At 37.5% G+C, this 21553-nt stretch overlaps 1 protein-coding gene across 3 annotated transcripts in view; it reads right to left on the minus strand.

The window, feature by feature from the left end:
* LOC134871574 (prolyl 4-hydroxylase subunit alpha-2-like) overlaps nucleotides 1-21553 on the minus strand; it is a 26857-nt gene continuing 5304 nt past the window's right edge. The window contains exons 2-15 of one of the 3 annotated variants that reach the window (XM_063894322.1): nucleotides 19030-19135; nucleotides 17828-17924; nucleotides 16953-17104; nucleotides 13657-13794; nucleotides 12763-13002; nucleotides 10775-10971; nucleotides 9968-10144; nucleotides 8303-8373; nucleotides 6626-6725; nucleotides 6076-6129; nucleotides 3846-3911; nucleotides 2853-2921; nucleotides 1478-1574; nucleotides 1-1328 (exon numbers count right to left, since the gene is read on the minus strand). In XM_063894322.1, the coding sequence (XP_063750392.1) occupies nucleotides 1258-1328; nucleotides 1478-1574; nucleotides 2853-2921; nucleotides 3846-3911; nucleotides 6076-6129; nucleotides 6626-6725; nucleotides 8303-8373; nucleotides 9968-10144; nucleotides 10775-10971; nucleotides 12763-13002; nucleotides 13657-13794; nucleotides 16953-17104; nucleotides 17828-17924; nucleotides 19030-19117 (1617 nt within the window). In that variant the 5' untranslated portion in view covers nucleotides 19118-19135 and the 3' untranslated portion in view covers nucleotides 1-1257. Of the gene's footprint in view, nucleotides 1329-1477; nucleotides 1575-2852; nucleotides 2922-3845; nucleotides 4029-6075; nucleotides 6130-6625; nucleotides 6726-8302; nucleotides 8374-9967; nucleotides 10145-10774; nucleotides 10972-12762; nucleotides 13003-13656; nucleotides 13795-16952; nucleotides 17105-17827; nucleotides 17925-19029; nucleotides 19136-21553 lie in introns of those variants that run through there. The other 2 variants (XM_063894323.1, XR_010166710.1) reach the window with 2 other exon arrangements.

Raw genomic sequence — 21553 nt, forward strand, 5'->3', positions numbered from 1 at the left:
TTTAATACAAGACACAGTTTATTTAGACTTGGTTGTTTGCCAGCTTGACCAAAGAGCACAACATGTAACTGAATAAACTAAATAATTTAAACACTACATAAATAAAACATCATGGATATGTTGAAGAGGAATTGTTTTATCTGTCAGGTTAAAAGAAAAATAACACACTTTAAAGCAAACTATAACAACCAGAGTGTCAGGAGCATTTAATCAAGTATATGTGTAAATGAAGATAGAGTAAAGCCTTTTTATGTCTACAAAATGAAAGTAGTATACTGTATGAAAAGAGTTCGTTTTTCTTAAATGATATTAGATATAGCCAATAGCAGCTCAAAGCTTTTTGTAAAAAACACTTTCCTGATACTTGGCAGCCAAATATTTATGAACATGACTTCAGTCCTACCCAAAAATTTGCTTAAAAATGTAAACGAAAAAATGTGTTTCCATTGGGTAATCATCAACTGATGTTCTTTGTACTGTCTGAATATAGTACAGAGTCTACAGTTAGGTCATAACGTCTAAGTCACAAAATCATTGAAAGAAAGGTCATTTTTCTAGACTCAGCTTGGGTAATTTTTCAGAAATATGTGAAAATGAATCTATTGCTTCCCTTTAATTAATATGCCTATGGCATTGCAATCTGAATCTGACCTACTCCGACATCATTTTGGTAAGGACTTTAAAACACCAACTGTATGTTTTGATGTATGTTTTCAACAGCTAGGATATTAGCTAAATAAATAACGATTTACATTTTTTTAAAGTTACACTCTTCTTATTGTGTGAATGGAGCAGTATGGAGGGCTACGACGTTAAACAAATAATATTTGTTTTTTGGTATCAGTAAAAAAAATAAAGATTTGGTAGAGAACTCATATTTGGAACTGCTTATTACTTATTTTTAAATACTTAGATATTAGTGACTGCAAAATGGGTGTTTGTTGGCAAACCATCATTGCACTGACATAGTTTTGTATTGATTAAGGAATTAGTTTTACAAACGCATTTTACCCTATTCCTTATTCACTTTAATAGGGAGGGTGTGGGAATACATGTGTTATGTACCTCTTGGCACATAAGGCTGATATAATTCCTCATAAAAAAAGTTTTTACGACGTAGACAAGTAGAGGCAGAAAGCACCAGGTGTTGAGTTGTGTGTCTATGAGTTGCGTAATTGACAGACTTAAGGCACTACTGAGGGTGTGTTTATAGTTTGTGTGTTTTTGCATGTTAGTTAAGTGCGTGTGCGTGTGACTTCAGTCCACTTCTGTCAGGCCACAGGGTCTCCTGAACTCTTGTCCTCGTTCGTGAATCCACTTATTTGACACTGATGAAATAAAAAAAAAACATACATATGAGGGACAGAAAAGTCGGATAAGTCCTGCATTTTTTCTAAACTACAAAACTGTCTCTGTTCTCTGGGATGGTTACACTCAGAATGACCAAAGATTCACCGAATATTAGTCTGTCACTTACCCCATTTACTTCCTACTAAGACGGGACAGGCTGCATGTCTGGTCCTATAGTCTCCCTCCCCACTCTTGAAAAGATTGTACCAAAAAACTGCCGTCCCCTGTGGAGGAACGGAACAAATGAACATATTTGGTCACATCCAATGTACAGAACAGAGGAGACAAATGCTGGGTTACAGTATACCTGGAGCACAAGCGGCTTCACGCTGAGCGTGTTTCATTGCAGCAATGTTATGAGTTTCTCAAGCAGACTTTGGTTGCTTGACAAGTACATCTGGTATTGATTGATAAATACATAGAAAGGAGCAGAGTCGATTCTAAGTAAGATGTAAAGTTGTTAAAAGCCTGTAGGAGAAATGTAAGGATCTACTTTAGGCCTGAACATTTCAAGGAAAATATTTGGATTGGAATCTTGGAGAGACTACTGAGCAAGAAATTGGTAAACAGAAATCAACATTAAGAAAGCATTTGGGGTTGAGTTGGGACACAGCGACTCTCCAAGGCCTATTGAGGTTTGTTTTCCCAGCCAAGCAAATAGACAGCTGTCTTCACAGAGAAAGACATTCAGATACATGTTTTTTTTTTACTCGACTCCAGTGTTCAAGGAGCGTGCAAAGTACAAGGAAGTAAAGAAACAGCTTCTTGGAAAAAAAGAAAGATATTTGACTGCATCTGCACACTGCAGGAGATAGAGGTAAAAACAGACGGGTTATGAACAAAGCGTTGGCAGACCCGGTAGAGAGTTCCCTTTTGTCCATGGTATGTGTATTATGTTGAAAGGTGGTCCAAAGAGCCATGTTCAAACAATACTTTAAATAATACTACTTTGCCACTTTTCGCGATTTAGCATAAGTAGGCTAGCCAATTTCATACAAGAGGATTCATAGAGAATGTTTAGTTAGAGAAACAAGATCATTAATGTTGTGTTAATTAAATGTTTAGGTTAACAAATATGCCAATAAATAGTTGTTAATGATATGTTACTGTAATGTGTAATTTTAGACCTTTTCATAGGAACAATACAAATGGTAATAATTTGAGTCCTCCCTGCAGTAAGTCTAAGGTCCCCCTCTGTGCGACAGCGCCAGGTTAAAGACCCATGACCTAGGGCAAATACTTCTGATGCACTGCACAAAGTTTTAGTTTGAAAAATGTCACGCTTCATCAATTTTCATTTCCAAGTAATACTTAGTGAATGTACCTCAAACTGAGACCGTCCATCATTCCGTCAGGACTTAGAGAGAATGGGCGTGTTTAATCATTGACTCGAAAACAACACAGAGAGGTCTGATTTCCACTAGCAGTACAAACTGAACACACTCGAAGTTGGAAAATATTATTGGAATATTTCTACACACACAACATCTGTTGGTCATCACCTTTCTAGGCCAGATAGCTGCTCCGAAGTCAGGGAAGACCGTGGCTCCTCCTGCCTCCACATCGCTCATCTGAGAAAACACACACACTTGGTTGGAAGAAAGTGTTTAAATTAAACACACGTTTTGTTTGGGTCTGTATAAATGCTGTACATGTAAATACTGTATACATTGATTTTAATTTCAGAGCACTATATAGCAAGATACATTCTTGGGTTATGTCATTTCTTTAGAAAAAAAACATTCAAAATGTTGTTTAATGAATGAGTTAAGGACTTGCATGAAGTAATTCGCACAAAATGACAAGTCACACATCTTCACACTATACGGGGTTGCAAGAAAGTCGCTATGTGTACTAAAGTGAGGGAAAACTAGAAAGACTAAAGAAAATTCAGGACACCGAAAAAGGGGAAATGGCGTTCCTTTAAAATGACCCACCAGTAGTTCCACACACAATTTCATAACTACTTCATCACTGATATTTTTACTAAGTAGTGTCTCATATAACATATATTTTTAAATGAGCCAAACATGCTTGCTGATCTACAGAGATGATCTTTAACCTGAAAGATATACTGTAAATGTGTGAAGTGCATACATCATTAAAAACATTCTGTTTCGAGGAGTCGTCGTATTTTGTACAACCCAGTGTTAGCAAGGGTAAAATAAAGAGTTAATGGGGGAAGGCCAATTCAACTCTCCGCAATGTGTACTGGAACTGATTGACAGAAAAACTTCTTAGATGTTTGTTTCTCAGTCATCCAAGCGATGGGTTAGTGAGAGTTGTTTTTTATACTACAGTCTCTTGCCTCTGTTCATCAAGTGCCTAAAGAATTTGAGAGGTACGACTGTATTCGCCACACTACAGGCCAAATGAAAGTCAATCAATCCAAGTCCAAGATTGAACCAGAGCATGAAGTGAAAACAAAGAAAAGACGGAGTGTATATACCAGGAGACCGGCCTTCAATCAACGCCGACTAGGTGAACATACTTACGTAATTTAAAAAAGTTGCCACACGATTTCCAGTGCCTAATCTTTTGAAAGCATCAGGCTCATCTTTCTACGAAGATAAAATTCAAGAATGAAAATACATGATGAAAGCTCTCACACACCAAGTACTTACGTAGTTTAGGAATGTAGCAAGTCTATTTCCGTCCGGACTGTTGTCAAAAGGACGCTGCAAAAGATGGTTAGACATTAACCCATCACTAAAAAGACTTGGGATAGGAGCCCTGCCACTAAGGGCACCGTTATAAAACATTGTGACACCATATTATGTCATAACGTTATCAACAGCTATAATCTAATGTGTGATACCTTTCCCTGCATTTTATATTACATTTTAACATATTGTAGTTATTTCAAAATGTTGGAGTTGCACTAGAAAAAAAAAGGTCTTTGTTTAAGTAGCTACATAAAAAAGAAACTTAGGGACTTCATGTCAAGACCCTAAAAAACATTCAGTGTCTTGCAGTCTATGGTGAAATTAAGGATATAACAACGTTGTGCCATTTATTAAAATGACTAACATACATATTGATAACTCCAAATTATAGCTCAGAATAATGCTTTCTGTGTACTAATAATAATAATAAAGGTTAATAATATAATTTTTTTTCAATGGAACAACCTTTATTCCAAACCTTATTTTTTTTAAATGTAGTTGTGCAAATATTTAAGTTAAGTCTGAAAGTTATTTCCATTTTATTAAACGCCATTCTTAATTTTGAGACAATTATTGTATTCTATTAGTACAAGTCATGCTAAAATACATAAAATAAGCATTGTCTTTACAATGTTATAACAATTATTTAAAATGAAGACATCTATTTTTGTTTCCTAAGTGTACTTTTACGTAGTCCCTAGACAAAATGAATTGTCTATGTAAAAGGTGTAACAATCATTGCAATATGTTGTGATTCAAATACTGGGGAGTACAAAATGATGGTGCTATAGATTAACTACACTTACATGCAATACAAAATGTAATTACTAAATTACAACTTAGTAAAAAGAAAATCATGTAAGTTTAAAGGAACATAATGCACATAAAACTACAAAAAGTTGACATTTAGCACTTCATTATTGTATAATAGGATGCATAAATCATACAGTTGCCTACTTCTTAAAAGGGGATCCTCAGAAGAAAATGACAATAAATCTACTTATCCATAAATCATCACTTTGTAATAGTTTCACCTCGGCTCAGTAATGTAATAACAACAAGACTTTAGCCAGCTGCACAATGCATACAGCTATCTATCTTATGAAGACCATATAGATCACATCTTAAATGGTTCCAGCTGTAACACACAGAAGGAACATAGCTGGGACCTCAGAGGGAAAAGGTCACTTGGGAACATTTAAAGGATGGGTGGTGTATGAGTTCACAATGCACCAAGTTATACAGTTAGTCAACAAGCAGAGCGGATATATTGACAGAGTTAAAACATACATTACACAGATTTCAGAGGATCAAACTCAGTGTGATATCTGTGTGGATATCAGCACATATTGCAATAAAAAGAAATGGGTGATCAGGTAGATAAGTGACAAAGAAGAAGCACACTTTAATAACAGTGAAGCATTTAGTAACACTGAGAATTAGAGTGTTATCAAGTAGTAGAAATTAGAGGCACAGGAAGAGCAGACAGTTATATTCAGATAAAGACTTGATTATACACGACCAAAAAGAAAAAGGAAAAGCCATGCTGTTATCTAGGCATTTAAATGTCCTGACAATAACCAATGTATATCCAAACAACCACAATGTGAGACATTTTGAGACTTCACGCACTACGAAAGGTATGGTGATGGCAGGTGTAGGGCCATAAAGGTTGTGAAAATGCATGTATCTCTAAATCAGCCAAAATAACCAAAACAATTGTTTGAAATGTTTATATATGTTTGAGGTATGATACAGCTAAAAATGTCTGGAGCTAATTCGACCATAAAGAACACAGCTACATACAAAATGTGTCCTTCACAGTGGTAATGAGGGTTTTGTTTGTTTTTAGGCCATTAAACCTAAGACAATGAGAGAATGTTTATACCATTTTTTAAAAAGGGAGTATAAACGTAATGTGATGTGCTCCTTTTAACAATGAGTACTAGAACGATGACTTGAAATGAAAATCAAAGACTTACACATTCACTGTCATTGATTTTCATAAAAGTATTGTAACTAAACCAATCCGTTTCCACTCACACACACATTAACTCACCCTTGAGAAGTCATAATGTGGCTCATACTGTCCTCCAACTCCATAGTTAGCGACCTGGTAAGCCATTAACAAAGACGATTTAAACATTTTAATTATTGTTTCACATTATCAGGATACATTCTCTTTAGGCAAAAAGAGTCACATGATAAAAACAGCATCGTGATCATAGTTGTAATCTAACCTGGGATTGTATGAAAGTAGTTCCAGTGAGATCTGTTGAATATCACTGACTGAATACATTTTTCTGGAAGAACCCACTACAGTTGGGCTTTTTTAAATATGATATGTCCTTGGTTTAAATAAAAACAAACACAATTCAGTTCACTTTTTTATACTGTCGTGGATAGGATATAACGGAAAGTTGTCAATGTGTTAACTTAACAATTCACAAAAATCGAAACAGATAAAAATACTTAACTTTACGCTGCACATATCACTATCGTTTTAGTGAATACAATCATAAGAATGGATGTCAGATTACCAAGTTATATGCGAAAATAATGGTGTGTTAATTAGAGTTATTCCGTCTATTGTCCCTGTATGACATTACCTGTAGTAACTCTGCAGTGTCTACTTCGAGGCCAGTAAGGTCTCCTATTCTCTGGTTGACTCTGGCAATCACAGGGTCATCCTCTTCTTCTAACCATGCACTGAAAAAAACAAAACATAAATGTGTTCATGTATAAGCACACTGTAAAGTACAATGCACACGCACAAACGCACTTGAACCCTGGATGTACGAGTAATTCAGTGCTCAATAAATAATGATCCCTCTCGGTAAAATAATGGAAGACAAAACCAATAAATACGATAAAATATAGAAGCTATAAATTAAACCAAAAAATTGAAATATAGAAATGTTTAATAAAAACCCGATTAAGATAATAAAAATGAAAAAATGTAAAGGTCAAAAGTTTACATACGTTATCAACTTTTTATTATTCATTCTTATAATTTTGATTGATTTAGTCTTGTCTTTTAAACCAAATGACTTCTTTATCATGAACTAGTGGAATCTGATCTTCCCTTTCATCAGGGACTCTCAGTTCACTGACTAACTGCTGTGAAACTCGTTTTCTATACCATATCCGTCAATCTGTCGCCATTTGACAACCACCTCCGGTCAGGAGCAAGAAAACCAAATAAATCACACCTGTGATTGGGTAACAAAACAGAGTGGGCCTTAGGTCACATTTCAGCAGCTAAATAAACCCCCACCAACCCGCTGCCCCCCCCCGAAGTTACCCATATCTCAACACAGTCTGCAGGATGGAATCTTCTGGGAAACCTTGGAAGATAATAATTATAGGGGCATCGATTCGCAAGGGAATAAAGGTGGAAGGATAGGAATTCACACCCACACGTACAGTATGGGAGCACACAGAGTTCAGTGGATGAGATTTGGTGCAGCTTTCCTTAAATCTTCTGCAGATGTTATTGTTGTATCCTCCAAAATGTGCTGCCTGTGACCTGAGGCAACCTCTACACGATCCTTCATTCGGTAAAAATGTTTTCCTACTTAGGTCCAATGGCATCCTTCGCTTGTATAGATTGGCAGAGAATTGCCATATTCAGTTATCCAAGTTAAGTGAATAAGCTTAGGATAAATACCCCCAGAGAAAGCAGGACCTTCAGAATAGATGTTGCGATACAGTGTGATATCGCTGTTATTCACTTGTATTGGTCACAAACTCTTCTCACGGCCAGGCTCGGAAGATCTTTCAGAGTAGACATGAAGGGGGTCTCCTGCAGCTTGTGTGGTTTCCAATGACTCTACTCTCAAAAAGATATCCTTCACACAAGTCAGATTGCGATAATTCAGCATTCGACAGGCACTTTCATCACCTGCAAGCAAGTTAAATAAACTCACAGCACACCAAGGGGTGGCCGAGTGTAAAGCAACTCAATAACCTACAACCACAAAAACTAACTGACCAGGAGGAAAGACAGAGGGATGGTGTTTGTGTCTTTGTCTGTGACATATACAGAGTAGAATCGTCGCACCCAGAGGTGTGATACATTCAGTATAATTACTACTGACTGAGTTAAAGTCACAGATTGACTTGAAATAAAGAATCACGATTCACAGCAGACTGATGATGTTATTTGGGTAAGGCTAAATCCCTCAAGAGAAAACTATACAGAACATGGATTCACACCGCAACTATTTTCAATACTAAATAAAGGAAAATCTGATAACAATAAGCCCCCTCCAAAAACCTTTTACCTTTTGGACACTCTGTAGTTGGCTGTGGTCAGGACGCCTGTTTTCGGGTCACGGACAGTAGCTCTGGCAAGCTTATGAAGCAAAAACAACATACAGATATAAAATGATTAATGATTATGTTTTATCATAAACAGTACCCAGTGCGGCCACTCATTCCATTCTTGAACATGTCGTTATATCCATGTTGTGCCACACAAGTCTTTTATATCAATACATAATATATCAACAAATTGCTGTGTTAAATTAAGAGCAGAATGTTGTAAAAAAATGTGTAGTTATTATTTATTTTATTTGGTGAAGCCAAATCATTTTCACCCAAATATTCAGTAAATGCAAGTCAATTTCATGCAGATGTTCAGTAAATATAAATGAATTCCACACAGATATACAATAAATGTAAATAATTATTTACTCTGAGACCCATGGGAGCGTATATGCTCCCAAATATCATGTCGTCTTTAGAGCGTCATAACTTGTAAGTTTAAGCTAGAGACATTTCCTCTTAAACTAGAGAAACAGCGCTAAACACTGATATCAAGTTTGTTATTGTGAGCCGTTTACTTGCGTCGGTAAAACGGATGCGTAAAGTTTGAAAAGATGGGGACAGTTTCACCTTTTTCCTTGGCGCTTTGCTTATCCTTTTCTGTATGTTTTATCGCTATATTCTCATCCACCATCTCTGTTGGCGACGTATAGAGTGCAGGATTCACGTTTCTGAATCGGACAATCTGAGTGGTCGGAGTGTCTGTTTCAGCATCTACATTCTCCACAGGGAAATGTGTGCTGTGAGACACAATACTCCCATGAATACCCATTTCTGGTTCAAAGCATGGCAGGTGCCACTGTGTGTGACTGTGTACAGGAAGTGCCATGATATACATCATGTTTAGATATAAAAATGAGGAGGAGAAAAATTCCTGGCAAAAAAACACTGTTCATGAGAATGGGCACGAACAGAAGTAGTTAGAAGCGTCTAATCACTTCTGGCACAATCCCAACAAATGTGTGCAACTTTCTGTGTTGCATGTTTTTTTCAATATTATGGTTAGCAGTTCTGCTTTTATGAAATAAGGTAAACATTCAAGGTGTGCTTTTTGTTTTTTTTGTTTTATGGGCAAATATCCCCCTATTATAGTGTATAGAAGTCTTTAATGAGTGACAATTAACATTACCTGAGGTTCCGCTGATTTATTGGATGTGTAAAACTTGATTATACTTTTAAAAAATGATAATTTACAAGGCAAAAAAACTAAATATACAAAATCGGAAATGTCCTAAGAGGGTTAAAAGAAATTTCTCCTTGATAATTAGTAAATAATGAAATTCCATCAAATATTTAGTAAAGCTAACTTAAGTTTGTTCAAATACTGAGTTAATAAAAACTCAATTTATTCAGTACTTTTTAATTAAATGATTGTAATTCAAATCGATTTAATTATATTACTTGTCATTTTGTTGCCACAATTTTTTTAAGTAACTAATGGTCACGGTTTTTAGATGGTAGAAGCTGTACATCATCAGCCTGACTTGACAAGGTCATGGCAAAAGATTCTTTCTTAATGAGGTGTTTTTGATCAGTTTACTGTATATGGTTTAGTATTATCTCCTGGGTTGAGTGCAGAATGTTTAGATTTGTTATCATTGATGTACTGCTTCTTGTCTCACCCTGGGTTTGGCCAGCTCCTTAATCTTCTCAGTCTCCTCGTGTGACAGAATGTCCAGGTAGCGTACAATGCGGGGGCTGTCCCACTCATCTTCCTCCTTTATAGGCTTCAGAAGGAGGCGAGGGTTCCTCTCTCCATCCTGGTAGCGGCAGTACAAGCGACTGCGCCTCACGTCATTCTGGTAAAACATACAAAATAAACAGAAAAATAATTAAGAGAGGATATATTTAGGAGTCAAATCTGATTTGTAATGTCTGCCACACTGCTGCTGAAACCTAATGTCACATGGAAATGATGGATCTTGGAAGCTCCTGCACACTTCAGGTGCACCCATACAGGTTTTTATCAACATTTTGCTATGGAAAAAGACTCCTTGTCCTGTATACTTCCCAGTGAAATGTCAGAGCAGAGCAGAACGTAACTTTTATTAGCTAGAGTAGAACATTTTTGCGCCTGCAGAGCTGCAATAAACTGGTCGCATCGGACATAGCTGTAAATGTGTTTTACTTGGCCTTTGTTTCCAGCATTGTTCGATCACCATAAAATCCATCTTTATGGAAGGGGTGTGTGATGCCTGCAGTAATTGCATGTTTGCTGTTGTATGTGTAACTTTCAATGTACTGCAGGTTTCTTAACATTGCTCTTTAATATTACATCAATTCCTTTATTTATTATTGAAGCTCTGATCTAATGTCATTATAGGTATTAACATTAAATGAACACCTCAGAAAAGTAGGTACAATTTTGACTGCCTCTTTTTATTGCAGATTGTCTCTTAATGAGCCTTTTTTTTCTACTTATATCTCACCATTTGGAGCCCCTCTCCTCTGCAGAGAGCTTCGTAGACCTCTCTCTCTGGGAGATGGTCTTTAGGTCTGCTGTAGGTTCCCAGTTGGATGGGCTCCTCAGAGGCCGGTGGGTAATCCTGCTTCAGCTCATTGAGCTCCTTGGTAAGCAACCGCTCAAAATACCGCAGGTTTCCTCCTGCCCTCTGGTGGCTGGGATCTGCCAGTTAAAGAAAATGTGGGAAATTAGTGAAACGTTTCTACTCAGAAGTGGAATAACCTATAAAGAAGAGGAGAATCTGTAATGAGTTTTACTATATGGCCTCCTTTTTATAAACGTTTGGTCCCATTAATGTATGTTGACACCATTTGCAGCTAAGAAGTTATTGCTAAAATAAAATAAAGACAACTTTTAGTTTAAAAACACTGCAGCTTTGGACTTTTATAGCTTTAATAGTTAATTTATTTAACCTAGTACTGTATGGTTTATTTAAAGTAAAACATTTCATACTCATTAAAATGAATTGTGCACCACATTTTGATGCATTGTTCTATTTAATATGATTCATACTTCTATTCCACTATATATTAGAAGGAAAAATATGCACTTTTTATTCTATTTTGTTTTGAACAGCTATAACGACTATATATAATAATCTAGCATTTGGGATTTGTTGTTTGTTCTTCACCAGTTCTTTGATTTAGTCACACGTATTTATGCAGGACTTTGGTTGGCAATGGAGTAGCTGATTGTGTGCTTATTGGTATGTTTAATTAGATAAATTATCTTAATATGTCACATGAGGATATTTGATGGTTACCCTTGTGTGCTTTAGTAATTAGTTGAGGTATTTAAGCAGTTACAGAGTGGATAGTAGAACGAGCACACCACATTGTGGAGGTCTGTGGAAATGCACTAGTTCATTAATAATCAGGGGAATTAAAGCAACATACTCTGCCTCCTGGTTATTTTCCTGTAGGGACAAAGCTGCCTTGTGTGTACAAATGTTACAGTAAACAGAGGGGATTTTAAGTGTCGACTTGCTGGACGAAAATGTGCATTTCATTAGTTTGCTGGAGGGATTTCAGTCCAGGCTGATAATCAGCACAAACTGTTTTTTGCTAAATAGCAATGAAAAAAACTACGATCTATGCATTAATGACTGGGTCTATTTTTTAAACAATATTCATGTGGGTGACGAGAGGGTGAGACATTTTTTGTATGTTCCTCACATTATGTTGTCTAGCTGTTTTTTATATATGTCTATTGTGTGCATGTTTTTACCTTGCTATTTGAGTGACTCGAAAACAAACGACACAAACGATTTCGAGTGGAAACAGAATAAACAAAATGCTTCTCTCTGCTCTTCATTTTTACTGCACTTCCTGTTAGATTAATTTGCTTTATCTTGAATACACATTGCTTTGCCTTTTAGTTATATGCTATTTGTATATGTTAATAATGTTACCTTTGTAGCACTTAAAGTAGGTCAAAGTCTGCTACATATGCCCTACCACAATTTATTTCGCTTGACATGTAAACCACAAATCTGAAAGGATGGCCTGCAGCTGAATACACAACTGTTGACGCAGAGACTAAAATAACGGTTACAAACCGCCAACTTTTCCTTTGTATGGACAACACCCTGCTGCTCTGGAAAGCCAAGAGCACCGATGCAGTGAGAGGAGTGTATTGTAGGCATAGGTGAAATAGCAAGAAGACAACCCATCAATTACGCCATGGTAGAGGAGTGCGGCTGTATTGGTCAGCTCACTAGTGTCTGTATATGTGTGTATGTGGGTTAAGTGCTTAGTAAGTACAAGTTCCCTTTTTGCTTTCTAAAAATAAATACCATGACCCCATTCACCCATCCTCTTTGGCTGCATAAAAGACTGACTCATGCTGAAGTAAATGAATGAGAGATTTCTTATGTAATATGAATGTGATGAAGTGTGCACTGATTTAAGCTTCTAGGTTTTGTCTGTACACTGTTTGCATGTTGCACCTTACCAATAGCCACCAGTCGCCGTGTCAGCTCAATGGCTCGAGGTAGGTCTCCCATTTGGTAAACAGAGTAGCTGAGGTAGTCCAAAATGTCCCCCTTGGAAACCTCTGTTTCCTCCCCGGCATCCAGCTGCTTTAGGGACTCCTGCATCCACAGTACAGCATGGTAATAGTCTGCGTCATTATAGGCCGTCTTCCCCATATCGAAGCAGTCCTCCACCGTCAGAATGACATTGGAGTGAATACCTGCGGCAGAATTCAATACATTAAAAAGCAGACAATAGTGTGCTGCAAGTATTTTTTGGATTAAAAACCTAATCAAATGATTTCCCGGGTGTAAATAACACTGACTACTATAGTCACACGGGTGCAAATAGCGTCTGCCTTTAAAGCATTTATTATAATCATTTTTTGAAAATCTAAATGTAATATATTTATTCTGCATACATACAGATATATGATGTTAAAAGGCAATGTCTGTACAATTTGAGGGTTTCGCAGTTTTGCAACACAAAGTACTATAAACCACTAAACCTTACTGGATGAGAGTAATGTAACAGATAAATGTGAACTGAGTCAGCTGTTTCCTAACAAATATAGTATTATATACAAGTATTTGCCTTTAAATAACCACTTATCCCAAACACCATCTTTAATTAACATTAACTTTAAATTCAAGCCCAACCCTTCAGAGTGAAGTGAGGACTCCTCAACATGACCTCACTTCACAAAAATGTTCCCATCAGGAGGTCCAAAATCCAAACTGCCTATAAACACAATCGTATAAACACACAACATTGAAATAAAACACTTGTTTTCAGTGAGCCTTCCTGTCTTTCTTGAAGATATGTACACAAGGACTTTATCCTCTTTAAAATTCATGTTCACTTCCTTGGTTACCTGGCAGCTTTCCTCTGGAGAAGGCCTCGGAATCCAGTTGGTACGTGTCCTGAAGACGCATAAGCGCCTTGGCTGCACCCTTCTCATCCTCTTCATCTGGGAAGAACTGTCTGTGTATGGACATGTTGGAAATGAACCCTGAAAAGACAGAAAAGAAAAAATGAGGCTGGCAATGTCAGGATGTAAGTACAGTTAAGTGCTTGTAGCAAGGATGGTGTATTTTTCCTAGAAACCAAAAGGTTACCATCGACTTTGCTCAATCAACAAAAATGTCAATGCGATTTTCATTTGATTTTGGATTAGTGTTCAAAATAAATACCTACTACTAAAGCAAGGTGAAGATAAAATGCAAGCACACATAGGGAAGGTTGTTTTGAACTCAACAATCAAACATGAAAGGAGAAAATGCTATCTAGCATTAAACTCTATAAATATTTTTAGTTAATTGGTTTCAGTCAATGTTCCTCTTACTCTAAAGTAAAATACACTGCCCGGCCAAAAAAAAGGTCACAAGCCTGTGGGGGCAGTGCTATTATCTGGGGTTGCTGCAGTGGGTCTGGTCTAGGTTCAGCAACGTTATGTGCCCAAAGAATGAGGTCAGCTGACTACCTGAATATACTGAAGGACCAGCTTATTCCATCAATGGATTTTTTCTTCCCTGATGGCACGGGCATGTTCCAAGATGACAATGCCAAGATCCATCGGGCTCAAATTGTGAAAGAGTGTATCAGGGAGCATGAGACATCATTTACACACATGGATTGGCCACCACAGAGTCCAGACCTGAACCCGATTGAAAATCTTTCGGATGGGCTGGAGAAGACTTTGCGCAGTGGTCCAAATCTCCAGTCATTAATACAAGATCTTGGCGAAAAATGAATGCAAGACAGAAATAAATGAAATAATGTTGTGACATTGCAGAAGCGTGAGGAAACGATGCCACAGCGAATGCGTGCCGTAAACAAAGGTAAAGGCGGTCCAACGAAATATTAGAGTGTGTGACCTTTTTTTTGGCCAGGCAGTGTATGACGGGTGTTTGTACAATTCATCAAAATGAAATCTATTAAACAATAAAAATACGAATCAAAGTAGTATTTGCCTTCCCCCCCCCCCCCCCCTCTCGCCCTGTCCTTATGCAATAGCAACAAAAATGAGTAATGAAAACGAAGGTCACAACTGCCACTGCCAATTTCTTTGATGTATTCAAGCTTATACCTCACAGTTAGTACCAACTTCACAATAATCAGAGCATCTATTACAGTCATTTAGTCAAGTGTCTTGTGCATTGGAGACATTATTGCCATGTTTGTTTCTTCATATTCCTCTTGTTTCATTATTTGATATCACCATCTGCTTCTCAGTATATTCTGAGATCATACATAGAATTCCTAAGGGCTGATGTTAGGTTTCCATTAAATATGTCCTAAACATGCTCCGTTGTATTCAGCAGAGGTATGTGTAATCTTCTAATCTTTCAAATGACTTCATGCCATGCGCATCCATCAATATTATGAAAGCATAAAGATGAAATCAATTAAGATGGGAATGCATATTCTTTACAACACTACCTGCTTATGTAAAAAAAAAAAAAAGTATAAAACATTATCCTAAATCGAAATACTGTTTTATATATGTTCATGTTTAAAGGTTTGAATCCAGTCTCTCTTCACAGTCTTTCTCTCTCTCTCTGACTCATGGCCACTTATTCAGATTATCTCAATGACACATGCATGCTTAGGCCATCTGCCTCCCACACACAGAGACTTTAAGGTCCAAACACTCACAAAGAGAGAACATGTCCAACATTTGCAGAAATGAGGCACAACAGGGGCTGAAACATGATGGCCTCCCCGTTCTCTCTCTGTGTTTATTCTGGAAGTATTTGAGCAGAGCTATTCAGCCGAAAGAATTCCTAACTGCAGTCTAAGACGTAATGACTCTGCTCACATCCTCACTGGATTAGATATTCGCTGCTTGCTTTCTGCTTGTGCTGAGAGTCCGATGAAACAAGTGCTGCCCTTCAGAAGGATTATACGATGTTAAGAGATAATTAGACGTGGTATGACTTCAAACAATGTCAATAGGATTGGACAGGCCCGGCCCTGACCAATGTGCTGCCCCCTCCCCCCCCCCCCCCGTATGCAATGTAAGCGTAGTTTCAGACATCGTTAATAGTTGAAAAAAATAAAAACATGACTTTTTTTTTCTTCCCCCCTATTTACGGCACCCCCCCATGGATGGATGCGCCCCAAGCATTCGCCTATACTGCCTATGCCCAGGGCCGGCCCTGGGATTGGAAATATTGCCAGATCCATATTTTGCAAAGGCTGCATTATCTAATGCAATTACATATCTGATCAGGTCAAAATTATTTCAGATTGAGCTATATTTACAGTCATTTTCCAGATGTATGACTAGTAAATGCAGAGATAAATGAGGAACAGGAACTCTCCTGGATGATAATAATACAACTTTGTTTGATACGCTTTGAGCTTGCATAGCTTATATCACAGGAAATGTCAATGAAATCCCAGCCAGGCAACATGCCCATAGCTGCATGTAGCCAAAAAAGACAAACATTTTCCCCTTGCCTGATCCGTCATCACGATGAAGTTGTAATATAACTAGTGCTGTCAATCTACAAAAAGTAATCATTTCTCATGAATGATGATTTAAAGCTTGCACATGCTTTGGCAAAATGCTTTTCCTCCTCTGTCTGCAGCAGTTATGGTGGAGCTGGTGATGGGTCTTAGTGCTTTTCAGTGGTCTCAATTCAATGCAATGTATGTGTCTTGTTACTTCACCATCTTTGCCTTTTTACAGTCATGGGACTCATCGTAAACATCTAGGCTATGTGTATGGGAGCAACATTGGGTCCAACTTGGTGATGTGATTCATTTTTGTGTAATTGTGAGCATTAACATAAGACGTAGATCCAATCAAGAACAAATCACACCACTCTTATCCAGCTCCACTCCTTCCTTCCTTTCTTTCTTTCTTTCTTTCTTTCTTCCTTCCTTCCTTCCTTCCTTCCTTCCTTCCTTCCTTCCTTCCTTCCTTCCTTCCTTCCTTCCTTCCTTCCTTCCTTCCTTCCTTCCTTCCTTCCTTCCTTCCTTCCTTCCTTCCTTCCTTCCTTCCTTCCTTCCTTCCTTCCTTCCTTTCCTTCCTTCCTTCCTTCCCTCCCTCCCTTCCTTCCTTCCTACCTCCCTCCCTCCCTCCCTCCCTCCCTTCCTCCCTCCCTTCCTTCCTCCCTTCCTTCCTTCCTTCCTCCTTTCCCTCCCTTTTCCTTTCCTTACCATCAGAGGGGTTCTGCAGCACCAGGGACTCCAGTTCAGACCACTCCCTGTTTAGCCTCTTCATCAGTTTGTAGGCATTCACTGGGTGGGCCAGGTATCCCTCTGGGTCTGAGGTGGACAATTTGGTCAGAGCGTCTAGTTTGTTGGCCCAGCTATGAGACAGACAGACAACATTTTGTTACTTTTACCTCTGATATATGTAATCATAGATAATCACAGAGTCCGCCTCCTCTCTTCCCACCAGAGCCCTCCTCTCATGGGGCCGACTCCAACTTCTATGGATTAAAGCGTCAAATTCATCTAAACTTTTTACACATATTATACCTAAAAATCAAAGCTATTGCATCAACAGTCAATAACACTAACACATCTGTATATGTTCATATCTGCTCAGCAAGAGATTTGTTAATATTGAAAGTATTTGGTGGTAAAACTGCAGAAGCTATGCTCAGTGTTTCTACCTTAAATGACCCTACCATGTTACAAAGATGTTCTTATTTATCTTGTACAGCACATGGTTCACATGTTCTAAACCTTGAGTCTCTTTCATCAAAACATTTTCAACAGACTTTTCCATGAGAATGAATAAAAGCAGAACCTTGGCTTTTAATTCTGAATTTTGAGTCAATATCTTGTGGAAATGCTGACAACATCTGGAACTGAAAAGGTTGTAAACCACTGGTTTAGTCTTTGACTCTGTATTTTGTTTTATAAGCCCATCGTAAATTATTTATTGTGAATCTAAATCTGATAGCTAAATAGTCATCTGAAACTCATTCAACTGCAGTGGAATAAAAAAGTAAAACATTTCCCTTTTAAATGTAGTGTTGTACATTCATAAGCGGTGGTTGTTAATTAACCGGGTTAAAGTGTACCTTTGTATTGTAGAAAGTTTGGACTCCTCTGCTTTTATGTATTCACTCAGCGACTGGACCAACTCTTTCTCTGTGTAGATCAGGTCTGTCATTTGGCCTGCAACGAGAGAGAGATACTGAAGGTGAGTGTGAAGAGTCACTTGAGATAAAATCAGCATCACCTTTTCTCTATATTTACTTACATTTGTTTAAATTATAATATTATTTCCTTGCTAATCCCATTCACACATGAGCCAATGCAAGATAAGGTCCTGAACTTTATAGACTGCATGTGTGATAGTGAAAGTTAAACCAAAGTTAAAATAAATCCTCAGTCACAAACAGTTTTTAATTGTATAGAATTACTCAGCAAACTACAGCCAGACATTCCTCCATGAGCCTTTGAGTGGATAAGTGAAAGTAGCATCTAAAACACTTCCATAAAAACACTGAGCCATCATAAATATATATTGGGGTTGCCAGGGAGTAGGAATAATGAAACACTCTTACTTTTATCTGAATCAAGTCAATTTCAATGACTAATACAATGAGCAATGTATACACAGCATACTGGGTGTCGAAATAAGTTTTTTTTATCTGCTCACATACGATACAGAAATGTAACAGGACAAAGAAAAACATTTTACGGAATTTGTTTGTATTTTTTATCGTCAAAGGTGGAGAAAGAAATCTTAATTATACCTTTTTTTTTTTACAAATTCTATTTTAGGAGTAAGGGGACCACAAGTATTTCTCTTAAAAGTTTTTTTAGTTGTATTCATAATAAACGCAGACTTAACAGGCCTCTTCACCACATCCTCCATCTCAAACGTTTTTTTATGGGAAAGAGAAGACATACATTCCTGAGCTCAAAATGTTTTTCTCTTCTACATTTTCTGATTATGACTATTAGAAAGCCTGTGGAGGTTTTTTCAAATATCTAAAATGAAATTAGGTCCATTTGGATTAAATGGGACGAAAAAAGGTGACACAATTACAGAAAAAGTATAACTTTTAGTTGAGTGTTGCTTTCATGGATACATGCAGGTTATTATCGGCCTTCTAAATTCAATGTACTTATTCATAGCTAAACATGTCCCACAATGCCACCTTTGAAATGAAAAGCAATATTGTATTTAATGTGATTTTGTGGAGTACCCTAACGGACCAAAATAATATGGTTGGAGATGATTGTACATTTTAACATAGCAAACCAAACGTACTTATGGAAGTGAAGATCTCTGCCTGTGTTGTCCAGCAGCAGCAGGAGCAGAGCAGGGCCCAGAGGACGAGAGAGATGAACTTCCCCATTCTGTCTCTTTCAATGACCTGCAGAGACAAACATAATCACATCCTGTCACAACAGATTTATACAATCAAAGCTCATTTTCCTGTTACACGTATAAATCATGAGCAGTTCTTACTCCCTAAAGTTCTATTGAAAGGATTTGAATATTGTCCTATTATTCTCAATCACCACATTCAACAGAAGCTGTGGAAAAGTCCAAACTTTTCTCTATTCAATATTCTGTTTATGTATAATTGACAATGAGCTTTGCTTTCATTTTGCCCACTAAAACTGACAAACTCTATTTTAATACAAATGATACAACATCATCTTCTAATTCTTGCGGTTAACATTTCCCTGAGTCAACAGTTCATAGCAGGGATGGTGTGTTTCCGAGCTACATCTGATGATTGTCCCACATTATTCAGAGTTTCCATTATGTTTCCTGAAAGTGAGTCACTAGTTCTTCTGGGAGGCATACTGTCATAATAACCTCCTTGCACAGTTCTCATTTAAAACAGTTTAAGAAAGGATGATGTGGGAAAATAAAAATATATCTGTCCAAAAACACTGTTTCCACATATAATAAGGCAAGCATATGTTTAGCTTTCACATGCGGACAGAGCCATATAGGAACAAAAACTGAATAAGGCCAATGCACAAACATCTGGTTCATGTAAGATCAGAAGTTAATTTCCCTTTTCTTGTTTCCACTCTCTGAGTTCAACCAAGGTCGGATTTTCATAAGTAAGGCCATAACTTTATAAAACTCAGTGTCCCTTGATTAGATTAGATTAGATTAGATTAGATTAGATTCAACTTTATTGTTATTGCACAGAGTACTGAGACAATGAAATGCAGGTTACATCTAACCAGAAGGGCAAAAAAAAGCAGTATGGTTTTTTATAGTATAATCATACAAGAATATACATATCACAGACATATAAAAGTTAAAGTACATGCAGTATGGACAGTATATGGTTATAAACACTATGAACAGTTGAATAGAAATAGAGTGCACTTTTGGGTAGTGTAAATATAGACAGAATAATATAGACATATTTAGAAAAAATATGGGGAGACTGCGAGGTAGCGCGGTCGTCTTTCAACTAGAAGGTTGTGGGTTCGATCCCAGCCCGAACACTCAACATGTCGATGTATCCTTGGGCAAGATACTTAACCCCGATTTGCTCCTGATGGCATGGCCAACGGTGTATGTATGTGTGTGAAAGGTAGTTACCTAAACGTGTACTGCTCTGTATGAATGGGGTGAATGACATGTAGTATGTAAAGCGCTCTGAGGGGTCGAAAAGACATAATATACATAATAGATACAGCAGTTGTGCCATTTTAAGTATAAATAGGATAACAGTGATATAAACCAGAGCTTGCAAGTAACTCGCTTCTAAATTTCGCCACATCCGGTAATGAGGAGGCAACATTATCATTAATTTAGTGCCATGCTTATGGATGGAAGTGATTCCAATATTGTCTCTTCTTTCAGCTCTGTTTTTGGTCTTTGACCCTCCTCCAAACAAAGCTAGCTCTTCAGATAGTAAATCCTTCACTATGTTAACCAGCAAGCACTAACTGTGTCAAAATGTGTGCAAAATACCCAAATGTACAATAAACTTGAAGCTATATAGTTGATATTAAGCAGAGAGTACTTGCTCAAACAGCTGTGTAAAGTCTATTGTTTCAGCTACAGTAGAGCCAACTACAAAGCTGGAGTTGAGAAAGCTGGACTGAACAATGATGTATCACCTTGCAGCAAGTCTTTGTTCACAGTCTAGCACTCAAACAAGCTTTGTTCGTGATCTAAGAGGGAAAAGTGACACTGCTCCACTTTCTTCTCTTGGATTTAGCCTAATCCTGCATCACCACATAAGTTGTCAGTGATGACTGTTTACTGCTGCCTTCGGAAAACGTGCACTTACACATACAACCATACTTCCCAATGTAGGCTTACAAACACACACATGCTTCTGTCTGCACCGCTATCTTATCAAAGGCTTAGCGAGATGGGTGTTCTGAAGCAGAAAAGTGGCACCTTAATTGTAAGTGTGGTAATAACTTTGAGAGGATTCTGCTTCAGGTGAAAAAAAATAATTTCCCCTTCATGACACCTGCTGACAAAACACGAGGTGACTTTTAATTGTTGCAGCAAAAAGCCAAAGTTATTGCATTAGGCAGAAACATATTTTAAGCCTTAAGCCAAAAGACGCTAAGAGATTAGCATAATGTCTATAGGAATAAGCCAATAACATCTACAACAGTTTCAGGACAAAATGCACTTCAAGGAAGAAATGCCAATGACATAATAAGTGTTTCTTTGTAGAGAAAAAAACCCAACAAAGTCCTTTGTATAACAAACACAGTAAAATTGGGCTTAATGTGACAAATGAATATGATAATGAGGCAAACAACAAGATGTGCCTTACGGTTTGAACCAACAGTGG

The sequence above is a fragment of the Eleginops maclovinus genome, chromosome 11, assembly GCF_036324505.1.
Source record: "Eleginops maclovinus isolate JMC-PN-2008 ecotype Puerto Natales chromosome 11, JC_Emac_rtc_rv5, whole genome shotgun sequence".
Lineage (NCBI taxonomy): Eukaryota > Metazoa > Chordata > Actinopteri > Perciformes > Eleginopidae > Eleginops > Eleginops maclovinus.